Source organism: Thermobia domestica, chromosome 1 (assembly GCF_964235325.1).
Source record: "Thermobia domestica chromosome 1, izTheDome1.hap1.1, whole genome shotgun sequence".
Classification (NCBI taxonomy): domain Eukaryota; kingdom Metazoa; phylum Arthropoda; class Insecta; order Zygentoma; family Lepismatidae; genus Thermobia; species Thermobia domestica.
In genome coordinates this window covers 145620511-145642191 of record NC_137454.1, presented here as the reverse complement: position 1 = coordinate 145642191, position 21681 = coordinate 145620511, and the positions used below count along the sequence as shown (strand labels likewise).

The 21681-nt window shown below is 35.8% G+C and overlaps 1 protein-coding gene across 1 annotated transcript; it reads left to right on the top strand.

Annotated features, from left to right (window-relative positions):
* Positions 1-20470: 20470 nt before the first annotated feature.
* LOC145666411 (uncharacterized) lies at positions 20471-21187 on the top strand. Its single transcript, XM_081733660.1, has one exon. The coding sequence runs from the start codon at positions 20471-20473 to the stop codon at positions 21185-21187; it is 717 nt and encodes a 238-aa protein (XP_081589786.1).
* Positions 21188-21681: the final 494 nt, after the last annotated feature.

The window sequence follows — 21681 nt, the reverse complement described above, 5'->3', positions numbered from 1 at the left end:
TTTACATTATTTCAAATAAGAGAGAAGAATGCATTTGGTAATAAAGAAATTAGTACCACCAATCACACATTGTTTGAATGTAAATTCTTTAAAATAAATGGGAATAAATTATTACATCAAATGCATTAGATGCTAGGAATTGGACTTGTTTCATATAATCAAATATTAGTCGTATACAATTGGAGAGCTATAAGAACCATTATTAAAATTTTAAATCCTACAGGAATAAGATTTTAAATTTATTTAAAAATATATTTCACAAACAAGAAATCATATCTGACACAGATTCAAGGAGGTGATATTAACAGTAATAAATAAACGAAGAGTAAACTAAACAGCAAATTTACAATAAATTTTGACAAAAGAGCTCCAGATACAAATTGAGACATTATAGATAAAGAGTTATAGGGGAACCAGCAAAAGAAGGTCTCTGACAACTCACAGCGGCGTTGCCACTACTCACGTGTTACGGCTTTCTCAGTGCATCTATAATGACAGTTTTCTTAAAGGTGTTAAACAGATTGACCGTGGTTGGTAACTCTAGCACCAAAGTAAGGGCTGCATTTTCCCTCCGCATGTGGTAAGAAACTTCAGAGGCCATCTCTTGATTGCTCTTCTATAGTCGACTAAAGAAGTTCTAAGTATAGCATCGAAATGTGCCTCCACCCACTTATACTACTAGAAAACAAGTAATTAATTCACTCTGATTAAATCATTTTTGTCTTGTATCTCATGGAGACATCTAAACTGGAGCAGTTATTTTTATGAACACAATTAAAAGTAATGAAGAAGGAGATCATTAATATAAGAAGAATAAAATTTGAATTGCCCTACAAGGAAATAAAAACATAATTTTATGAATTTTCAAAATTGTTGTAAGGTAATATTTGTCTATATCTGATGAACTAGAAGGTAAGTCTTGGGATGCTTTAAGAACATGGTCTAGATGAAAAATTGTTAATTCTATGTATAATATTCAACACAGCTTTAACACCGACAAAACTGTTTTGTGTAAAGAAAAAGATACAAATCTCTGCTGGTGTGGAAAAGAAATAGGAAGTTTGAATCATTTAATATTTGACTGTGTTATTACAACAAAACAGGAACTATCTTACAAAACATCTTTTAAAATACTTTCACACGTTCCCCATCACAGTTGGTATGATAATTACATCAAGAAACTGGAATCTTATCAAGATGTTTTTACAGTACATACAGGATAATCATTTAAATAAATAGATAAATAAAACCTCATGAATAGGTTGTTTCGTGGAGTTACGTTTCACCTTTTACAACAAATTAAACAAATTAAAGAGATGACTGGGACAGGGACGTACGCAGGGGGTGGGTCCTGGGGGTCCGGACCTCCCCGAATTTCGACTTTTGTGTAAATTTAGCCTAATTTTAGGGGCAAATTTAGGAATTTTAATATAAAATACCCTTATATTGAGTTTGAACCTCCCCCGAAATAAATTCCTGCGTACGCTACTGGACTGGGAAGTAACTATTGCTACTATTCTGCTATCAATTCAACGTGTTTATAAGAGTGAGTTTAACACTATTAGTTCAGAAACAATGTCAGTGCTTTTATCAATCATACTTCCCAGTGATTCTACTCACACCTTAGTGTTAAAACTTTGTTTTATTTAATTGCTCAGCTTCATTTTTCTACAGTTATAAGAAGAAGGCTATTTGAACTTATGTCTGAGCCTCTGAACATGGCATTCACGGGTACCGAAATGCAAATAAAAGGTAATATTTACCCGCAATAAATTTATTTTTGTATTCATGATGCCAATGAAGGCTATACTAATGAAGCACTAAATACAAAGCTCTTTGCTCACACCAAACGAACATTAAATAAAAGAATATGACAAATTTTAATGTATAAATGTACATACAATTTTATACATACAAATATTAATGTATTTGTATGTACACAATGTATGATCTGTCAGGAAAGTAAATGTACACCTATTTTTCGAGTCTGGCATTCCTGCGCTCCATCCGTGGAGAGTATGAGAATTAAATCAATCAAATGTTTACTGAGGGGCAAAAAGAAAAGCTTAATCTGAATAAGACATTGCAGAGGGGCACAAGCTGTGAATACGAATAGTGCACTGTGTAAATAAAGGACGACACCGAAAGAGAAAGCCAGAAACAGCTGTTAAACTTACAAAAAAAGAGTAAAAATTGTCGAAGTGGGAACATAAAACACAAATACAACAAATACGCCGACAACTAAACGATCACCATGCCCTGTTCTTGGTGTAGTGGTTAAGGTGCTGGCTTACAAATCCAAAGGGCGCAAGTTCGAATCCTCGGCAAGGACATTTTTAAAAATTTTTGTTAATAATACATACAACTCATGAGAGATGGTAAAAGAGGTCGTATTTAGTTTTTCGTAGCAATTATTATTGGTAATGTTTAGTACTGATAACACTTTTTGTCTTTGCGTATTGCTTTTGTTCTTGTCTTCATTTCGAAAGAGAAGAATATCCGAACAAATGCCACCAAAATTCCTCATATTTTGAATGTAAACGCCATTTGCAATTAGTAGAGAATAAAAATTGAACGTTCCGAAGTAGCTGCAAAAAGTAAAAGGAAAAACATGGAAGTCGACCATACTCATGGTTATTAAAAATACAATTTCTACATGCCTTACACCTCCCGACCACGTTTCTACGTTAGCAAGTAAGAGGCTTGTGTTTAGGTTAGGTTGGTCAATACGTTTTGCAAAGGGGCCCGGTTTAGCTCTGACGCACCACAGGTGCGAGAAGGGAGAAAAACACTTTTTCCAGCGCTGCCAGACTCACAACTCGGAATTATTCCAAAACCTGATCGAAATTATGCTAGATTCAGTCAAATTATGCTAGATCCTGATACTTACTAATTCAGGAGTTTTTCAAGAAAAAATCTCTAAAATGAAAATAACTCAGGATGTAGAAAAACCTTCCTTGTTTCCTTTTTTTGTTCCTAATTCAAACAAAAAAGTCAATAAAGTTCCAACACAAACATTAAAACTTCTGGAAACTAGAGGTTTTTTTTTGTACCGGTACCTTCTGATTTTTTTTTCATTTTTGACTATGGCTGTTTTTCTTGTGATGCATAAATTTCATTAACACTTAAAAAACTCGTTTTCTAATTCATTTTCAGAAACACTAAATTGTTTTTACTCTCACGCCCGTTCTCTAAGGCATCGGTAAAGGGATGACCTCCTACCGTTTCGAACTTGCTTCGAACAATAAGACTACTTGTATCGTTTACCGACAACGATATGAATCAATGGAAGAGGATACATTTCTGCTGCTCTTTTTCTTTCCACAACCAACTTCTTTATCATCTCCAGGTTTTGCGGCTTTTTTGATAAACTTGCTGAAATTATGCTAGATTTGGGCAGGATGCTAAAAGCAAGATGCTAGATGCTAAAGACATGCAAATTATGCTAGATCTAGCATCATTATGCTAGATCTGGCACCGCTGACTTTTTCTCTCTCCCTCTGTGTGTCTATTTATCTATCTATTTGTGTATATATATAACGCTATTTGTGAATGCCATAACCACCCTAATTTTCAGCGGATTGAGACGAAACTTGGCACAAACATTAATTGTTGAAATATCTTGATGAGTTCGTTAACCAGAATAATCAGATGAAAATGTTCAAAATGGTGGCCCTTCAAACTCTTAAAAAGTTCCAAGGGAACCAAATTTCGCCCATAAATAGGTATTCAGAAAGTTTGAATAAATTTTCCTCTTTTACTGAAATATTTGTGTGCAGAAACTTATTGAAATATTGGACCCGATTAATCGCCTAAAGAAGGTTCACGCCCTTTCGCTACGGTCAGTTTTTTTTTTTTTTTTTTTTTTTGCAGGAGGGGGTTATCTTCCTATTGGAACAAGATGATTGTTACTGATGATATGAAATTACACATTGAAAGTGAAGTAACTTGTGTAACGTGTTATTTGAAAGAATAATATAATAAATGTGCATTCCTCTAACACAGAGAACTCATGTATTTCGAGTTCGGGAGCCTGAATGGCGAGGAATGTTATTTGATTTGCTTTTTAGTAACACATTGCATTGCAAATAAAGGTAGGCAACATTAGTGGTAAGTAAAACAATAATAATAATAATAATAATAATAGGTGTTGTTTGTGGCAAGGCAATATCTTCCTCAGTTCTTCTTCAAACGTAATGATTGTAACGCCATATCTCCCTTACAAACAAAATATTAGCAATTTATATCGAGAGAACGGGAAACTGTAGAGCGATGGGACCAACGTTGGACAGTATGCACCCATAGTACTCAGAAAAATAAGCGATTTCAATGCAAAATGAACGAAGAGTCATTGTCAGGGGTACTCATGGGGCCACGGCAGAGCCCTCTTTAGGCAAAATGACGATAGCTTATATCGAGAAAACAGGAGGTGATACTGGAATGGGACCAACGTTGGACACCGTGGACCCATAAGGCGCATCGAAAAAATTAGGGAGGCGGGCGCCAGCCAGCCTTACTTATTTCCACATAATAATATAAAATTATATTGTCGAAATACACACACGAGTTAGCTACTAATATTTCATATTATTATTATTATTATTATTATTATCATCATCATCATCATCATCATCATTATCATAATCATCATCATCATCATCATCATCTACAGCGTCTTTTCATTACGTGAGCATGTTTGACATGAAACCAAAGAGAAAATCCATCCTGTAGCGAAAAGAAACAATACTTTCTCTCAAATGGATAAAATATCAAGCCGAGATTGATTCGAACTCGCATGAACGGCGCGAAAAGCCAGTGCTTTGTCCACTATTTTTTAACTGACTCACCGAACGCGTTTCAGTAACTTACTTATTGCTAATTTTACTTGCTTCACTCGTTTAACTTGCTTTTTTCTAATAACTTATAACGACAGGGACACGAAAACTGAAACATCGAGAACAGTTAAAAATGATAGATGCTCTCCCGCCGAGAATCGAACCCGAGACTCCATACACTCAAGGCTCACGTGCTAGCCTCTAGACCAGCGGCGATGGTAACGCTCACTTCCTGTGTCGTTAGGGATTACGACCACTGTATTGCCAGCTATCACTTCTGTGGGTTGTATAGTATGATCACATGTTTCTTCTTTGGTGGAAGAGTAAAACCTACATTATATGTAATACATGAGGTATTTAGACCTACATGCTCTTCATATAATGTAATAAAAGAGTCATGGTGTCGGATTTTAATACATGACGTATTGCAGTATACAACATGCTTTGCATTACTTGTTTGTTTGTAGACAGCTACTAGCTTAGTGTTCTGAAAGGTTGTGTATAAACTAGGGATAGCCCGTTCCGGAATTATTAGTTTTCGGACTCCCGAAAGTAAAGCCGGACAAATTCCGGAATTCGGAAAATTCCAATTTTGTAATAATTTCGGAATTCGGAAAAATCCGGAATTTAGAAATTTCTGATTTCGTTAACATTCCGGAATTCGGAAAATCCGGATTTTTTCGGAAAGTCGGAGTTTTTCACAATTCCGTAATTTTCTAAATTCCGGATTCTTTCCGAGTTCCGAAATTCTTCTGAATTCCGGAGTATAACTGAATTCCATAATTTTGCGAAATCCGGAAAGTGAAAGTTCAGCTTCCGAAAAATGAATTTATTTTGGTTAATATGAATCGTGGCGGAAATAAGTCTTTGACCAGGTAATGGCGACTGCTTTGAAAGAAATGGGGAGTATGAGAATTCAATCTGTCATATTTGTAGTTTCGTGTGGAGAAAGAACGAACTTGTGAACCAGTGGTTTAAGAAAAACTCAAGTTATTAATATAAACTTTGCCGACTTCATAAAAGAAATACGAAAGACATTTTGAATCGAAAAATATAACATACAAGTTTGCAAGCGAAGACAAAGAAACCTAACGTAACCAGACTAAAGACGGATCGTTTACCGCGTAGCGATCGCGGTTCAGTGGTCAAGGTGCTTCTGCGAATGCACGTTGCAATTTTTTTTTTCTTACTTTAGAATTTTTGATGGCGATTGATCAGCGATAACATACGTTTTATTATATTCAGATATTTGAATACTCGGATGTTTCAATACTTGAACTATCAAATCTTCAGGAATAATAATAGTAATAATAATAATTGTTATTATCTCGTAGAAGATTAAAATCTAGAAGCTAAATTATCGCTCAGGTCATACCGTTACAAGGAGAAACGTGACATTTGGAAAGAATATTTCGGTTTGGTTTAATGTTGCTCACGAGAAGAGGAGTTTGTCATCTCGTTTCTAAAACAAATAAAATAACATGAGAATTAACATTTTACATTCGAGACGGGTCAGGGCTAAATCAAAATTTTCGTCTCTCTTTGGAGATGAGAATCGAGACGAGACGAAAAGTATCGTAAACATTTCCCGTCTTGTCTCGATTCTCGAAATAGTGTATGTCCATTCTTTAAGTAACAATTGCTCTGTAGACTGAATCTCATAGGCTATTTCGTTACATTGTATTTCAGAGCTCATTAAATTATGCTCTGTGTAGGTATTTTTGTAGCAAAGCTTTTATATTTACCTCTGCATATTCTAAAAATTAGTTTATTATATGCCTTACTGTCGCGTGATATTCAGTTATATTTATTACAGTTATTTTCCTCAAAACATACTTTCTACATGCAACTTCAATAAAAGGTTCTAGTTTAAAATGTTGGTAGTTGCAGAGGTGTGTCTTGAAGGTACGGAACCCTTTCCCCGAAATCTCTAATTTTAAGTAAGTTTTGCCAAATTTCAGGGCAAGTTTAAAACAACAACAACAACAACAACTACTACTACTACTACTACTACTACTACTACTACTACTACTACTACTACTACTACTACTACTACTACTACTACTACTACTACTACTACTACTATTATTATTATTATTATTATATCAACTCCATGTATAATCTTTAAAAGATATACGGTTTGTATCTGAATAGTAAAAGCTAATTGACTGTCGATCTCGGTCGTCTGGAAGTCTTAAGGAGGCAAGGACATCGGTCACGTTCTGGGTTTGAGTTCCGAAGGGGCAAGTATTCGGGCTCGAGCAAAAAATTGTTAAAAGTTATTGGCTTCATCCAAACATATTCAAAACAGCTGGGACCAGGTTTGGGCTTCTCAACGGCTCGAGCGGCTCGGCTTACAGCTCATTCAATATCGAACCGAATCGAGAAGTGAGCCGAGCCAACAGCTCACCACACCGAGCCGATTTGAGCCATCGGCTTAGTTGAGCTGAGTCGAAACGTGCTGATGAACTAGTTTCAACTTAGCTGGCTCGAACCGGTTCACATGAGCCGAGTAGGTGACCCATCCCAACCGAGAAAGCTCGAGCCATCGGCTCAATTGAGCTGAGTCGATGGCTTGTTCCAACTAAGCCGGCTCGGGTCATCGGCTCATCCCAACCGAGCCGACTCGAGCTGTTCGCTCAGTTGATACGAGCCGAGCCGGTTGATATCACTACCCGAGTTGGTCTTCTGCTTGGGCTCAAGAATTCGACCGTGCAGATCTCAGCCTTGATTTTAAGAACTACAGTATATAATTATATTGGTGATTACGACATTTGAGGCTGTCTCGTAATAATAATAATAATAATAATAATAAACTCTTGTCTTCTCGTTATCTAGACGAGACGAGATACACTAAAATTGCCCCACGAGATGCACTAAAATTACGAGATGAGACGCACCTCTGTCGTGAGCAACACTAAAAGTATTCCACATTACTGCTTACATTTCTCATGGCTTTTGCTTTCCAGTCTGATCAGGCCAATATTTCAAAACGAGTTAAAACGAGCTGAACGAGTGAGAGAGCCATTATCAAACTCAACTCAACTCGAAACTAGACCTCGAAAACAGCGACTTGGCTCGGAACTCAATTCAAGAAAATTACCTTTGACTCGACTCAAATTGTACTCGAGTTGAATTGAATTTTGGCTCGTCTTGTGCTCATCCCTATTCGTGTTTGTATTTTATGTTTCCACTTCAACAATGTCTACTCTTTTTTCTCCTTTTACCTGCTGTTTCTAGATTTCTCTTTCGGTGTCGTCCTTTATTTACACCGTGCACTATTCTTATTCCCAGCTTGTGACCCGCTTCAATGTCTTATTCAGTTTAGGCTTTTCTTCACACATTGACTTGACATGTGATTGATTTAATTCTCACTTTCCGCGCACTACCGATGAAAATGTTTTATTATTATTATTATTATTATTATTATTATTATTATTATTATTATTATTATTATTATTATTATTATTATTATTATTATTATTATTATTATTATACTATTGAACTTGCACGGCGAAATTACTGTATAATACGATATCATTTCCTGTAATTTTACTCCATTGTATGCTATTTAGTTTATTAATGGGCACTAAATTGTCTCCAGATCAACGAATAAATTAACTACGGCATGCACTTTGGTGGAAATATCATTGCAATAAGATTATTGGTTCGTTCCAAACATGTTCATGTAATGATATTTCCACCAAAGTGCATGCCGTAGTTAATTTATTCGTTGATCTGGAGACAATTTAGTGTCCATTAATAAATTAAATAACATACAATGGAATAAAATTACTGAAATGATATCGTATTATACAGTAATTTCGCCGTGCAAGTTCAATAGTATAATAATAATAATAATAATAATAATAATAATAATAATAATAATAATAATAATAATAAAACATTTTCATCGGTCGTGCGCGGAAAGTGAGAATTAAATCAATCACATGTCAAGTCAATGTAAGGAGAAAAGCCTAAACTGAATAAGACATTGAAGCGGGTCACAAGCTGGGAATAAGAATAGTGCATGGTGTTAATAAAGGACGACACCGACAGAGAAATCCAGAAACAATAGGTAAACGAAAAAAAAGAGTAGAAATTGTTGAAGTGGAAACAAAATACAAATACGAATAGGGATGAGCAGGAGTCGAGCCAAAATTCGACTCGACTCGAGTTCAATCCGAGTCGAGTCAAAGGTATTTTTCTTGTAGTACTTAAAATTATACTGTAGTTCTTAAAATTAAGGCTGAGACCTGCACGGTCGAATTCTTGAGCTCAAGCAGAAGACCAACTCGGGTAGTGATATCAACCGGCTCGGCTCGTATCAACTGAGCGAAGTTGTTGTATTACTATACATCTGCTTCCGCCCCTGCCAAATCTGGTCGATCTCGTTGACGCGACATATTTACTTTTTTATACCCCTTTCTTCGTTTACTGAACAAAACAGTAACTATTCTGAAATATACTACTGCGCATGCCTCGTAGATAAATATTTCTGATGCCAATAGTTTCCGTTTTGTCCAAGGAATGTTCTTTTTCTTATTCCCAGCATGACCCTTTTATTACATTATATGAAGAGCATGTAGGTCTAAATACCTCATGTATTACATATAATGTAGGTTTTACTCTTGCAGCAGAGAAGAAACATGTGATCATAGTATACAACCCACAGAAGTGATAGCTGGCAAGACAGTGGTCGTAATCCCTAACGACACAGGGAGAGAGTGGTGCCCTTCCCGCTGGTCTAGTCGCTAGCACGTGCGCCTTTGGTGTATGGAGTTCCGTGTTCGATTCCCGGCGGGAGAGCATCTATGATTTTTAACTGTTCTCGATGTTTCTGTGTTCGTGTCTCTGTCGTTATAAGTTATTAGAAAAAGCAAGTTAAACGAGTGAAGCAAGTAAAATTAGCAATAAGTAAGTTACTGAAACACGTTCAGTGAGTCAGTTAAAAAAAAAAAAGTGGACAAAGCACTTGCTTTTCGCGCCGTCCATGCGAGTTCGAATTAATCTCGGCTTGATTTTTTATCCATTTGAGAGAAAGTATTGTTTGTTTTCGCTACAGGTAGTCCACTCTTTTCGTATTTTTTGCTGTCGTTCACAGTTAAAGTAACTGACTATTCTTTCTATGAATGATGGATCTTCTCTTTGGCTTCATGTCAAACACGCACACGTAATGAAAAGACGCTGTCGATAAAAATAATAATAATAATAATAATAATAATAATAATAATAATAATAATAATATGAAATATTAGTAGCTAACTCGTGTGTGTATTTCGACAACATAATTTTATATTATTATGTGGAAATAAGTAAGACTGGCTGGCGCCCCCCCCCTATTTTTTTCGATGCGCTTTATGGGTCCACGGTGTCCAAAGTTGGTCCCATCCCAGTATCACCTCTCTATATAAGTTATTGACACTTTGCCTAAAGAGGGCTCTGCCGTGGCCCCATGACTACCCATGACAATGACTCTTCGTTCCTTTTGCATTGAAATCGCTTACTTTTCTGAGTACTATGAGTGCATACTGTCCAACGTTGCTCCCATCGCTCTACAGTTTCTCGTTTTCTCGATATAAATTGCTAATATTTTGTTTGTAAGGGAGATATGGCGTTACAATCATTACGTTTGAAGAAGAATTGATTAAGATATTTATTACCTTGCCACAAACAACACCTATTATTATTATTATTATTATTATTATTATTATTATTATTATTATTATTATTATTATTATTATTATTATTTTATTTACCACTAATGGTGCCTACCTTTATTTGCAATGCAATGTGTTACTAAAAAGCAAATCAAATAACACTCCTCGCCATTCAGGCTCCCGAACTCGAAATACATGAGTTCTCTGTGTTAGAGGAATGCACATTTATTATATTATTCTTTCAAATAACACGTTACACAAGTTACTTCACTTTCAATGTGTAATTTCATATCATCAGTAACAATCATCTTGTTCCAATAGGAAGATAACCCCCTCCTGCAAAAAAAAAAAAAAAAAAAAAACCTGACCGTAGCGAAAGGGCGTGAACCATTACCAATAATAATTGCTACGAAAAACTAAATACGACCTCTTTTACCATCTCTCATGAGTTGTATGTATTATTAACAAAAATTTTTAAAATGTCCTCGCTTAAGATTCGAACTTGCGTCCTTTGCATTTGTAAGCCAGCACCTTAACCACTACACCAAGATCATGGCATGGTGATCGTTTAGTTGTCGGCGTATTTGTTGTATTTGTGTTTTATGTTCCCACTTCGACAATTTTTACTCTTTTTTTGTAAGTTTAACAGCTGTTTCTGGCTTTCTCTTTCGGTGTCGTCCTTTATTTACGCAATGCACTATTCGTATTCACAGCTTGTGCCCCTCTGCAATGTCTTATTCAGATTAAGCTTTTCTTTTTGCCCCTCAGTAAACATTTGATTGATTTAATTCTCATACTCTCCACGGATGGAGCGCAGGAATGCCAGACTCGAAAAATAGGTGTACATTTACTTTCCTGACAGATCATACATACAAATATTAATGTATGATACATACAATTTTATAAATATAAAACGAAATGAATACTTATAAAAATAAAAAAGTATTTAATTAATATTTATATAATAAAAGAATATCTATACATTAAAGTAGGAAAATAAGAAAATGCTTGCATGTAAGAATTTAATGTTAGCATATAAGATACTGAATGCAATATCTATTACCAACAGAGCTAATTAAAAACTAATATATATCTTTATCTTCATGTTAATGCCTAACATTTTAATAATAGCAGCTATAATATACTACATGGTGTCTACCAGCAGCAAGCAAGCATTATCGAATACTACGGATACAACACAATCTACGAAACTACGATAATCTTAACATACATCTAAACTACGAGCCTAAAAATGAAACAAACTATTCTACGATAGGAAAGCACCACAACTACAACTAGGAAGAAACTACATTATAAACTACCTTATCATCTAGGAAGCTACACTTCAAACGACCTTACGGGCTACACTTACCTTTCAATCTGATCCGCGTAGTTCGTCGCTTTAATGCTGTAGGTTACCTAAAATAAAAAAAGCAGAAACTGTTAAATTAAAAGAAATCGTATGTTCCTAACCAATAGTACTGTATATATATCTATTCACATCTATTCATTCCTTATCTATTCAAATAATATTAATCTAATATATGTGTTTGTGCTTTCCATTTGCAATCATAATTAATTGTTCTTTTTTCAGCTTTCGACATATGTTTTAAATTATATTGAATATTTAGCTTTTGTTTTGATGCCACCTATTTGTGTTCAGGATTTGGACAGCGTTGTCCGTGTAAATTCTCTGGAGTTCTCCAGAGGCTGTGTCACTAAGTGTCGTGGTATCCTTTTAGTTAACGCGGTCAGTTGTGTGACATAGGTCAAATAAAATGTTTTGTATTTATCGCATTCCGCACGCCAGTTCGTAGTTATGGTAACTAACTGATGAGGAAGAAAGAGAACATAGAACTATATTGATTAACTCAATTATAAACAGCTTTATTTCTACTTACACTGTAGCTATCTCGTTTCTATTTGATTAGAGATACTCAGAGCTAAACACAGAATATTTTATTATAACATACCTTCACTTAAATACACATGAAAATTATTTAATGTTTATTTCTTTTATTGATGTATTGGAAGATACTGTGTTCTACTTATACATACGTTTTTTTTCGTTGTTGTTATTGTTTTGTTTTGTTTCATGCAAAGTAATTTTAAAATTCTGTTTGCCCGTCTGTAGAAATTACACAGGGTTAATTTCATACGTAATTTGTGTGGGTGCAGTCTGCTATAGAAATACAAGCAAGATAAAACCGTTCACTCATTTAGATTTGTTTATCAAAGAGAAGGAAAATTGTCTCATTTACAAACAGTTTAAAACATTAATTATAATAATAACAAAATCTTTGATCTCTTTTCTTTCTTTCTTTCTCTCTCTCTCTCTCCGTGTATGTGTGTATAATAAATGTATTTTATGGCCTGCGAACAATTAGAATTCGTTCCTAATGAACAGATAGACACAGAATACTGTTACCTGTTACCAATAAAATTTGCTTTATTATTATTATTATTATTATTATTATTATTATTATTATTATTATTATTATTATTATTATTATTATTATTATTATTATTATTATTTTACTTAAACAATTTAGATTCAAATCGAACATTCATATTGTTTAACTCGTTTCTTCTTGGTTTCCAACTGTGTGAACAAATTGTTCGCTGGTCAACCACATGCTCAAAGTCTCTGCTAAAGAGGAATCTTTGAATTTAAGGATGGATCCATCTTATAAAGGGCGTTAATCTCAAACGAGGACATAACATTCATCAAAAGCGGGCGGAAAGAGTTCAGAGCACACAGGAATCGAGTCCAATTACCAGAGATGTGAGAAAGAGAAACATAAAGTTGTACAGTACGCTTAAGTTCATGTTTTTTGCATTATAAAAGTTATCTCTATCTATAATAGAATTAGTTGCAATTGACTGACTGATCAACCCCCAGACCAAACCGCTTAACCTAGAAACTTGAAATTTGGACAAATCATAGGATTTGTGACATAAGGCCCCACTAAGAAAGGATTTTTGGAACTTTGACAGGAAAGAAGGTATAAAGAAGAGTGCAGTTATTATCTTAAGATGTCCACATCTCGGACTTTCTTAAGGTTAGAGACATAAAATTAGGTATTTGAACTTCTCATTTAAAGTAGACATGTATTTCACAGTTTTTTGATGTTTGTCGTAGAAAGGATGAAAAAGGTTGGAAGAGAAAAAAGGTGGTGTTACAATTGTTATAATTGGATGGGCATATCTCGAAATTCTTTAAAGTTAGGAACTTGAAATTTGGTATTTAGATTTTTCATTTAAAATGATCAAAGACGTTTCAATGTTTTTTAATATTTCCGCTAGAAGGAAAAAAAAGATGGGTAGACAAAAATGTTGCTATAAAATAAGATGGCTTTATCTCGAAATTCCTTAAAAACAGGAGCGTGAAAATTGGTGTTTAGGCTTTTAATTTACAATAATTAAAGACGAGTTTCAGTGTTTTTTCATGTTTGCCTTAGAAGGGAAAGAAATGACGGGAAGAAAAAAGGCAGGAGTTATCATTGTTACAATAACATGGCCATACTTCGAAATTCCTTAAGAGTACTAACGTTTTAATTAAAGACATGTTTCAGCGTTTTTTAAAACATTTTCCTTAGAAGGAAAGAAAAATGGTGGGGGTTGCAATTCTTATAATAAAACAGTCATATTTAGAAATCTATTAAGGTAGAGAGATATGTTAGGAATATGAGAAGCATAAGTTTTGTGACCTAATACTACTAAGGAAGGATTTTTCAAAATTCGATGTGGAAAAGAGGATTTTGGAGGTGACAATATTATAGGAAAGCATCCGCCGAATCTCTGAAGGGAAGAGACATGAAATTTGGTGTATATTGACTTCCCATTTAACCCTTTAGAGACATACGTGGTATATAAACACAGCCGATCGCTCCATTGATGACGGATGTTGTATATAAACACATTTGGACAGATATAGTTTATAAGCCTCAGTTGTGTTTAATTTGTCAAATAAATCACTCAATATCCAATTATAAGCTTCGATAGCTTTTAAGGAGTCAATTTTTGCGTCCTCTAAGGATTAAAATAATTAGACACGTGTTTCACTGTTTTTTATATTATCCTTAAACCGCAAACAAAATAGGTTGGATTTAACAATTATTATAACGGGATGCTCATATCTCGAGATTTTTAAAGCTCGGGCACAATGAATTTTGATTTTTAGACTTTTCACATGAAATAATTATAAACGTCTTTCAGTATTTTTTTTTTTTTTAAATATTAACTTACAAGGGGAAAAGGGGCGAGAGAAAAGGATAGGAGTTACAATTATTAAAATAAAATGGCAATATCTCGAAATCCCTTAAAATTAGAGACATGAAGTTCGATATTTGTACATCATTTAAAATAATTAAAGACGTGTTTCAGTGTTTTCTGATATTTCTCGTACAAGGGAAGAAAAAAGTTAGGGTTACAACAATTATTGTAATAAGATGGCCAAATCTCGAAATCTCTTAAAGATAGATACATGAAAGTTAGTACTAGGATTTTAATTTTAAATAATCAAAGACTTATTTGAGTGCTCTTTGTTATTTCCCTTAGATGGAACGAAAAATGCAGGAAGGAAAAAGGATGGGACTTGCGATTGTTATAATAGGGTGATCATATCTGGAAATTCCTTAAGATTACAAACGTGTTAAAGATCTGAAACTTGATATATAATCTCCTTATACAATTCAAATGTTAATATACAGAAATTTTCCGGAAAGCTCGCCACAGTACCGATTTCTGTATAACTTTTATTTGAGGGGGGGGGAGGCGTTCAGGTTTGTGTGTTTCGTTGTTCGATATCCAAGCAAATATATCCAGATTTGGGGTGTTCAAGTTAACTTTGGGGAGCTCCGAACTCCTTGACCTCCACAACCGGCACCCACCGGTGCTTCCCGAAGTTACCCATAGGTCACGTAGGCTATGTAAGCAAAGAAACGTAGCCAAAAAAACAAAACTCCAAGAACAGAAATATGTAAGTTTGCTGTTAAAATCCAAAGCAGGATTCGTCCAGATCAAACGGTTTAAGCTACAAACTTGAAATTTGGACGGGGCATAGGATTTATGATGTAAAGCCCCACTAAGGAAGAATTTTTGGATATTCAAGAAATTAGATGAGAAAGGGAGTGGCAATTATCATCTAAGTTTTTCATATTTCGGAATCCCTGAATGTTAGAAATGAAATGAAATTAAATTAAATTTTCAGTTTAACGTCCCACGATTATGCCTGTTAGGTTAAGGAAGACAATGATTAAGGCAAGTGAATGATGATGAAAGAATTGGTGGAATGAGATTGTGCGAGGAAACGAGAGTACCCGAGAAAACACACGGACACGGTGTTTGTACACCACAAACTTACTTAGCCGTGGATCGAACCATGGACCCCAGTCACCAGAGGTAAGTGCTCTACCACTGAGCAACCGTGCCCTCTCTGAATGTTAGAGACATGAAATTTAGTACATTTAAATTAATTAGACACATCTTTCAGCGTTTTTCTATATTTGACCTAGAATTGAAGATAGAGGGTTTAGAAAGAAACAGGGGTGCAAATTACAAATATTACAATAAGATATCCATATCTTTCAATCTCTTAAGATTAAAGGCATAAAAATTTGTGTCTACTCTTTTAATTTAAAACGATTAAAGATGTGTTTCATTGTTTTATGGTGTTTCCCTTAGAAGAAAAAAAAAACAAGGGCAGGGGTTTCAATTGTTATAATAAGATGGCCATTTCTTGAAATTCCTTTAGGATTAGAGATATATTAGGGATATGAGAAGTGCGAGGCCGTAGGTTGAGCAAATACAATGTTCTGGGGATGACGTCCCCAACTAGCCGAATGCTAGTTTACAATATCTGTACATGAATCTTTTAAGCTTTCTGAAAGGAGCTTAAATACAGGTATTAAAATAAAGATACCAGAAGTCTCAGTTTAGTCTGGATAGTCCTTCCTTTTTGGTCTTTGTCCCTACTTTTTTTTCAACTGGATTCGGAACACTCAAGTATCCCTAATTTTTGCTTAGTCAGTTATTTTATTTCACATGATCATTTTTATTTTTTTGTTTCCTTTATTTATTTTGTTTCCTTAAGGTTCATTGCTAACACGTATAATTTAACTAATAAATCAATTGTCAATAATTGTTAAAGTTATCATTTGTTTCAAAACTCAGAAAGATGTGCCGATTTCACACTCTGAAAATATGATAAGCTTATCTTAAAGATGAAATATGTCCAAAAGGATTTGATTCCCTTGTACACTGAATGCGCCAAATCATGATTTAAAGTGCTGACATGAGTTCATATAAAACGGTTTCAGAATATAGCAGTGGCAGCTTATAATTAAAACCATCTTGACTCACGTAGTGCAAAATAAAGTGGCTATTTTCCTAGATTCTCCCAAGTGTATCTTTTACTTTTGTAGTACATAACTAAAGAATATCTCCATGTGTTGGGTTGTCGCAAAATGTATGTGGGATTTCGGGTACTTTCATGTTGTATGTAACCTATTTAGTGACTTTTCGTGCCACGATAGCTCGTATTTAATGTCCATTCAAAAGAGGCAGCTTCGTATTGAAACAAATCATTCGATGTATCTGAAGTAGAAAATTTTAAGTGAAAGTAGGATTCTATCTGCTTAGACATGTGGATTGAGGACGTGAACATTAGCAAAATCTGATTTCACCGTCTCCAAGCTACATAATGAAATATGGAAATATATTCTACAAATTAATAGCAAAGGTGAAAAAATATCTGCATGGATCAAGAAGATGGTAGAAAACGACTCATCAGACCCTATCAGGAATATAAAAGCAATGAGGCGGTAGAGGAGTTCACAAATTGCAAGAAGAAATTACCATCAATTAACAAAACAAATCCTTATATAGAGACCAAGGGACATACAAGAAATATCCTACGAAACGCCCTCGTAGAAAAGGTGAAGTAGAGAAATGCAGAAATACTGCGCAGTAACATAGAAACAATTTGTCAAGATCGATGATTGAGAAAAGTTGGATAGACCTTTATTCAGCAGTGGATTCACATTTATTGATAATAATTATCGTGATGTCAAGTCGTTGAGTGATACCGGCTACTCAAATCGAATTTTTCGAAATTCAACCTCTAAGAGGGAAACTTTTAAATATTTTTCAAAAGTTATTTCGTGTGTCGCCATCACGTACAAGCAATATCATGGGTTTTAAGTATGATGAAAAATTATCACCCAGGTTGTTTTTGTGTGAAGTTTTTTAAAACAGCTCTGTGAGGAAGATTTTTTTTCTTACAATTTTTGCTCGTTTCGTTTGAACCTTTGAATGTAAGTCACGAAATTTGTAGACAGGGTCTTTTTAACTGACATCAGATAAAAGATGAGGTCCTCAATTCTATATATTTCTATATTATAAAACTAAAAGTGTCTATGTTTGTGACTCTTAATCTCTTGAACTACCCGACCGATTTTCATCAAACTTTCAACATAGATGAGATTCGAGCCCGGAATGGTTGTTATCTTTTTACATTGACGGTGCAACTTAGGGGAAGGGAGGGAGGAGATATTTAAAAATGATCGAAAATGGCCGATATTAGTGTCGAATCCATAGTTTTTGGAGTCGCTGAGATGAATAGTGACACTTCTGATGCCGTTTAAATCCAAACTCAGCCTCCATTGCCTTTTATGTTTAAAATGAATGTATTCTTCCCGTGCGAAGAACGAGTATTCTGCTAGTTTAATACAAATATGTATAGATGTTGTGAGAAGGTTCATGCATAACTTCGATTTACGTGCATCAATTTTGATGATTCTTTTTGTTTGAAACATTGTACTTTCTTGGTGGTCCCATATAAATTTCATTTGGATGCATGATTGTCTTCGTAATTAGACCATGAAACACGTCAGCGATCGTGTGTATGTTCACACATATCCAAGGGTGTAGGCAGCAGGTTTATATAGGAGGAGTCCGTCGTTTTTGAAGGGGTGCCAGCTACAATGTACAAAACCAAAAAAATGTCTTGCAGCTAGTGCTTTTGAGGCCTGACAAACCGGAAAATGTTAGTTTCCTTCCGGACAAATAAAAAGACTGTTTTCCTTAGCTTCTTCTTCTTCTTCTTCTTCTTCTTCTTATTATTATTATTATTATTATTATTATTATTATTATTATTATTATTATTATTATTATTATTATTATTATTATTATTATTATTATTTTTTTTTTTTTGTCTCCATAAATTATATTCCAGGTAGTTTTTGTTAAGTTTCACCAAAAACTACTACCCCCGACCAAACATTATACCTTTGTGCGTAACTAATTCAATTTAAGCCCTTGTACACATAACCTATCTTGTACATAGGTAACCAAGAAAGTTCTCACCCACCACTTCCAATATCGAAATGTCACCTGGGGCTAAGACGTACCTGGAAGATCAAATATAGTCCCCATCAGCATCGACGACTTTCTGTCAACGTTCTGAAGCCCATGGATTCCATCGCGGTAGAATTTTGTGGGCGTGAAGCGAAGAAGGTAAGGTATCAAGTGCATTTTTCACCTCTACCATTGAATTGAACTTTCGTCCTCTAAGGTGATTGTCCAAGGAATGAAACAAGTGATAATAGGACGTTGCAATATCCGAGGAGTATGGCGGATGCAATAGTTTTTCCCATCCAAGGCGTAAAATGGTGTCCCGGGTCATCCGTTACTCGTGGGGCTTAGCGTTGTCCTGTAACAGGAGGACCCTTTGCGATTCAGAAGTGCTGGCTCCAGAGTTTTGAGTTTTTCTTTAACACTGCTCAACTGTTCACAGTACACAGTTTCATTGATGCTCTGACCAGCTGGTGGCAGTACCCGATGCACGATGCCGCGAGCAGGCCACCAAACACACAGGAGGACCTTCTTCGGTGCAGTACTGGTTTCGGCTGTTTTGGAACCGGTTCATGGGGGGTCTAACCAATGATGACGGCGCCGTGGAGCTTCGTACAAGACCCACTTCTCATAACATGTCAACAGCCTGTTCAGAAATGGCTCCTTCCTCAGACGAGACAGCAAAGAAACACACGTGTCAACTCGCATTGCCTTTTGGCTCGGAGTCAATTCATGTGGGACCCATCGACCCAACTTGTAGTGTTTCCTCAGTTGTTGCAGGTGCTGCCGAATGGTTTCTCCACTCACACTGAATTGTAGTCCCAGTTTCTCTCATGTTTGGTCACTGTCCGTCTCAATTGCTGCCTGAAAATCTTCATTTTGTACATGTGTTGGTCTTCCGGCACGTGGTGCGACTTCGAGTATTTCGTCACCGTCCTTAAATTTGTTAAACCGCCGCTGCACTGTCCACGTAGTCACGACACCCTCACCAAAGGCCTGTCATGTCTTCCTCCCCCTTACAGCGGCGTTTGACCCCAGTTGGAACTCGTACAGCATAGATGCCCTCATGACGCTCTGTGGAGGACCCACGTTCACTCTTCCTTACGCAAGTTCACGGTGTAACTGAACTGCCAGAACCAGGTGGTATGTTGGATACACTCACATCAACAACTCAGATTCACCTTATCTCCATTCGCATTCAACTGACGGTGTGAGGGGCAATGGAATACAGACCTCCACAAAAAGCGATAGAACATTCTTGGTGACCTTTATACATAAGACTGATTTTTAAAATTGCAATAAATTTCTTTAAGATTTCCTGACAAAAATCTACAGTGCCGGCAAAAAAAATATTTACATTGTGTGGCAAAAAAAAAACTTGCCACACTCAAAATCCACATAACGGGGTCAAGCGCCGTTCCCGCCATAAAAATATGAGAGGAGCCTGATGATGACGTCAGCGATTAGCGCGCCACTTGCAATCTTCCCTCACCCATCAGAAGCTCAGTGTGCCTCGTAGCGTTGTACGGCGAGATAGTTCTTTCTTTGCTCTGTGCAGCTAGATTTTTGTTTAAGTTCTTAAAAGTAAGTGGTCTTATAACTTTGTTCTGATTACACACAATGGGTCGTAAAAAGCTGACAATGGCAGAAAAATCCCGGGCCTTAACCCTTCTGGAAAAACGTGATTCGGTAATCGCTGTATCCAGGGATCTTGGAGTGTCAAGAGAGACAATTTACCAGCTAAAGCGTTCAGCGGCGTCATTTCCTCCTGGAACTGTACCATGTAGGAAGTCCGGCTCCGGTGCACCTAGAAAGACTTCACCAAGGACTGATAAACTTCTAAAGCGTGAGGTAATGTCAAATTCCTTCATAACAGCTGTAGAATTAAAAAACAAGTATCCTGAGCTCCTCCAGAATGTCGCAACTAAGACAGTTCGTCACCGTCTGCAAATGGATCTGGGCTTGCCAAGTCGCCGTGCTGCGAAGAAACCCCTTCTCACATCAGCAATGAAGAGAAAAAGGCTCGACTTCTGTAAGAAATATCAAGATTGGACACCTGAAGACTGGAAAAAAGTTAGGTTTAGTGATGAGAGCACTTTTAGGTTGATCCGGGATGGATCTAAGATGGTGCTCCGTCCGAGTACTGCTTCACGGTATGACCCGAAATTTACAGTTAAGACCGTTAAATACCCTGATAGTGTGATGGTGTGGGGGGCATTCAGTGGTAACAAGGGCAGAGGAGGATTATACTTTCTTCCCAAGAATGAAACCATGAAAGCAAGCTATTATATTAATGTTTTGGAAGAACATTTACTTGCTTTTTTGGGACATTCATGAGTGTAATTATTTTATGCATGATGGGGCCCCGGCCCACATGTCCAAGGCCGTGCAAAAGTTTCTCAGTGACCATAATATTCCTCTGTTAGAGTGGCCAGGTAATTCTCCTGACATTAATCCAATCGAAAACGCCTGGAACGTCATGAAAAACAAGATTCAAGAGACACGGCCAAACAACATCAAGGATCTAAGGGAAACGATCAAAACACTGTGGATAACCATGGACTCTACATACTTCGTCAGCCTGGCTGAATCAATGCCTAAACGACTGCAGATGGTGATAAAATGTAAAGGCGATATGACAAAATACTAATTGTAAAGTATTAGCCACAATAAAATACTTTAATATTATGAATTTGTAATGATTTCTGATTTGTTTCACAATGTAAAGATTTTTTTTTTTTTTTGCCGGCACTGTATATATTAATTGCGGTGTCTGTGAATAAAAAACTTCAGATCCAAATTGAAAGTGACTATGTTTGTGACTCTTAATC

Coding starts and splice junctions, on each gene's coding strand:
- LOC145666411 (XM_081733660.1), top strand. CDS start 20,471: ATGGGTCGTAAAAAGCTGACAATGGCAGAAAAATCCCGGGCCTTAACC.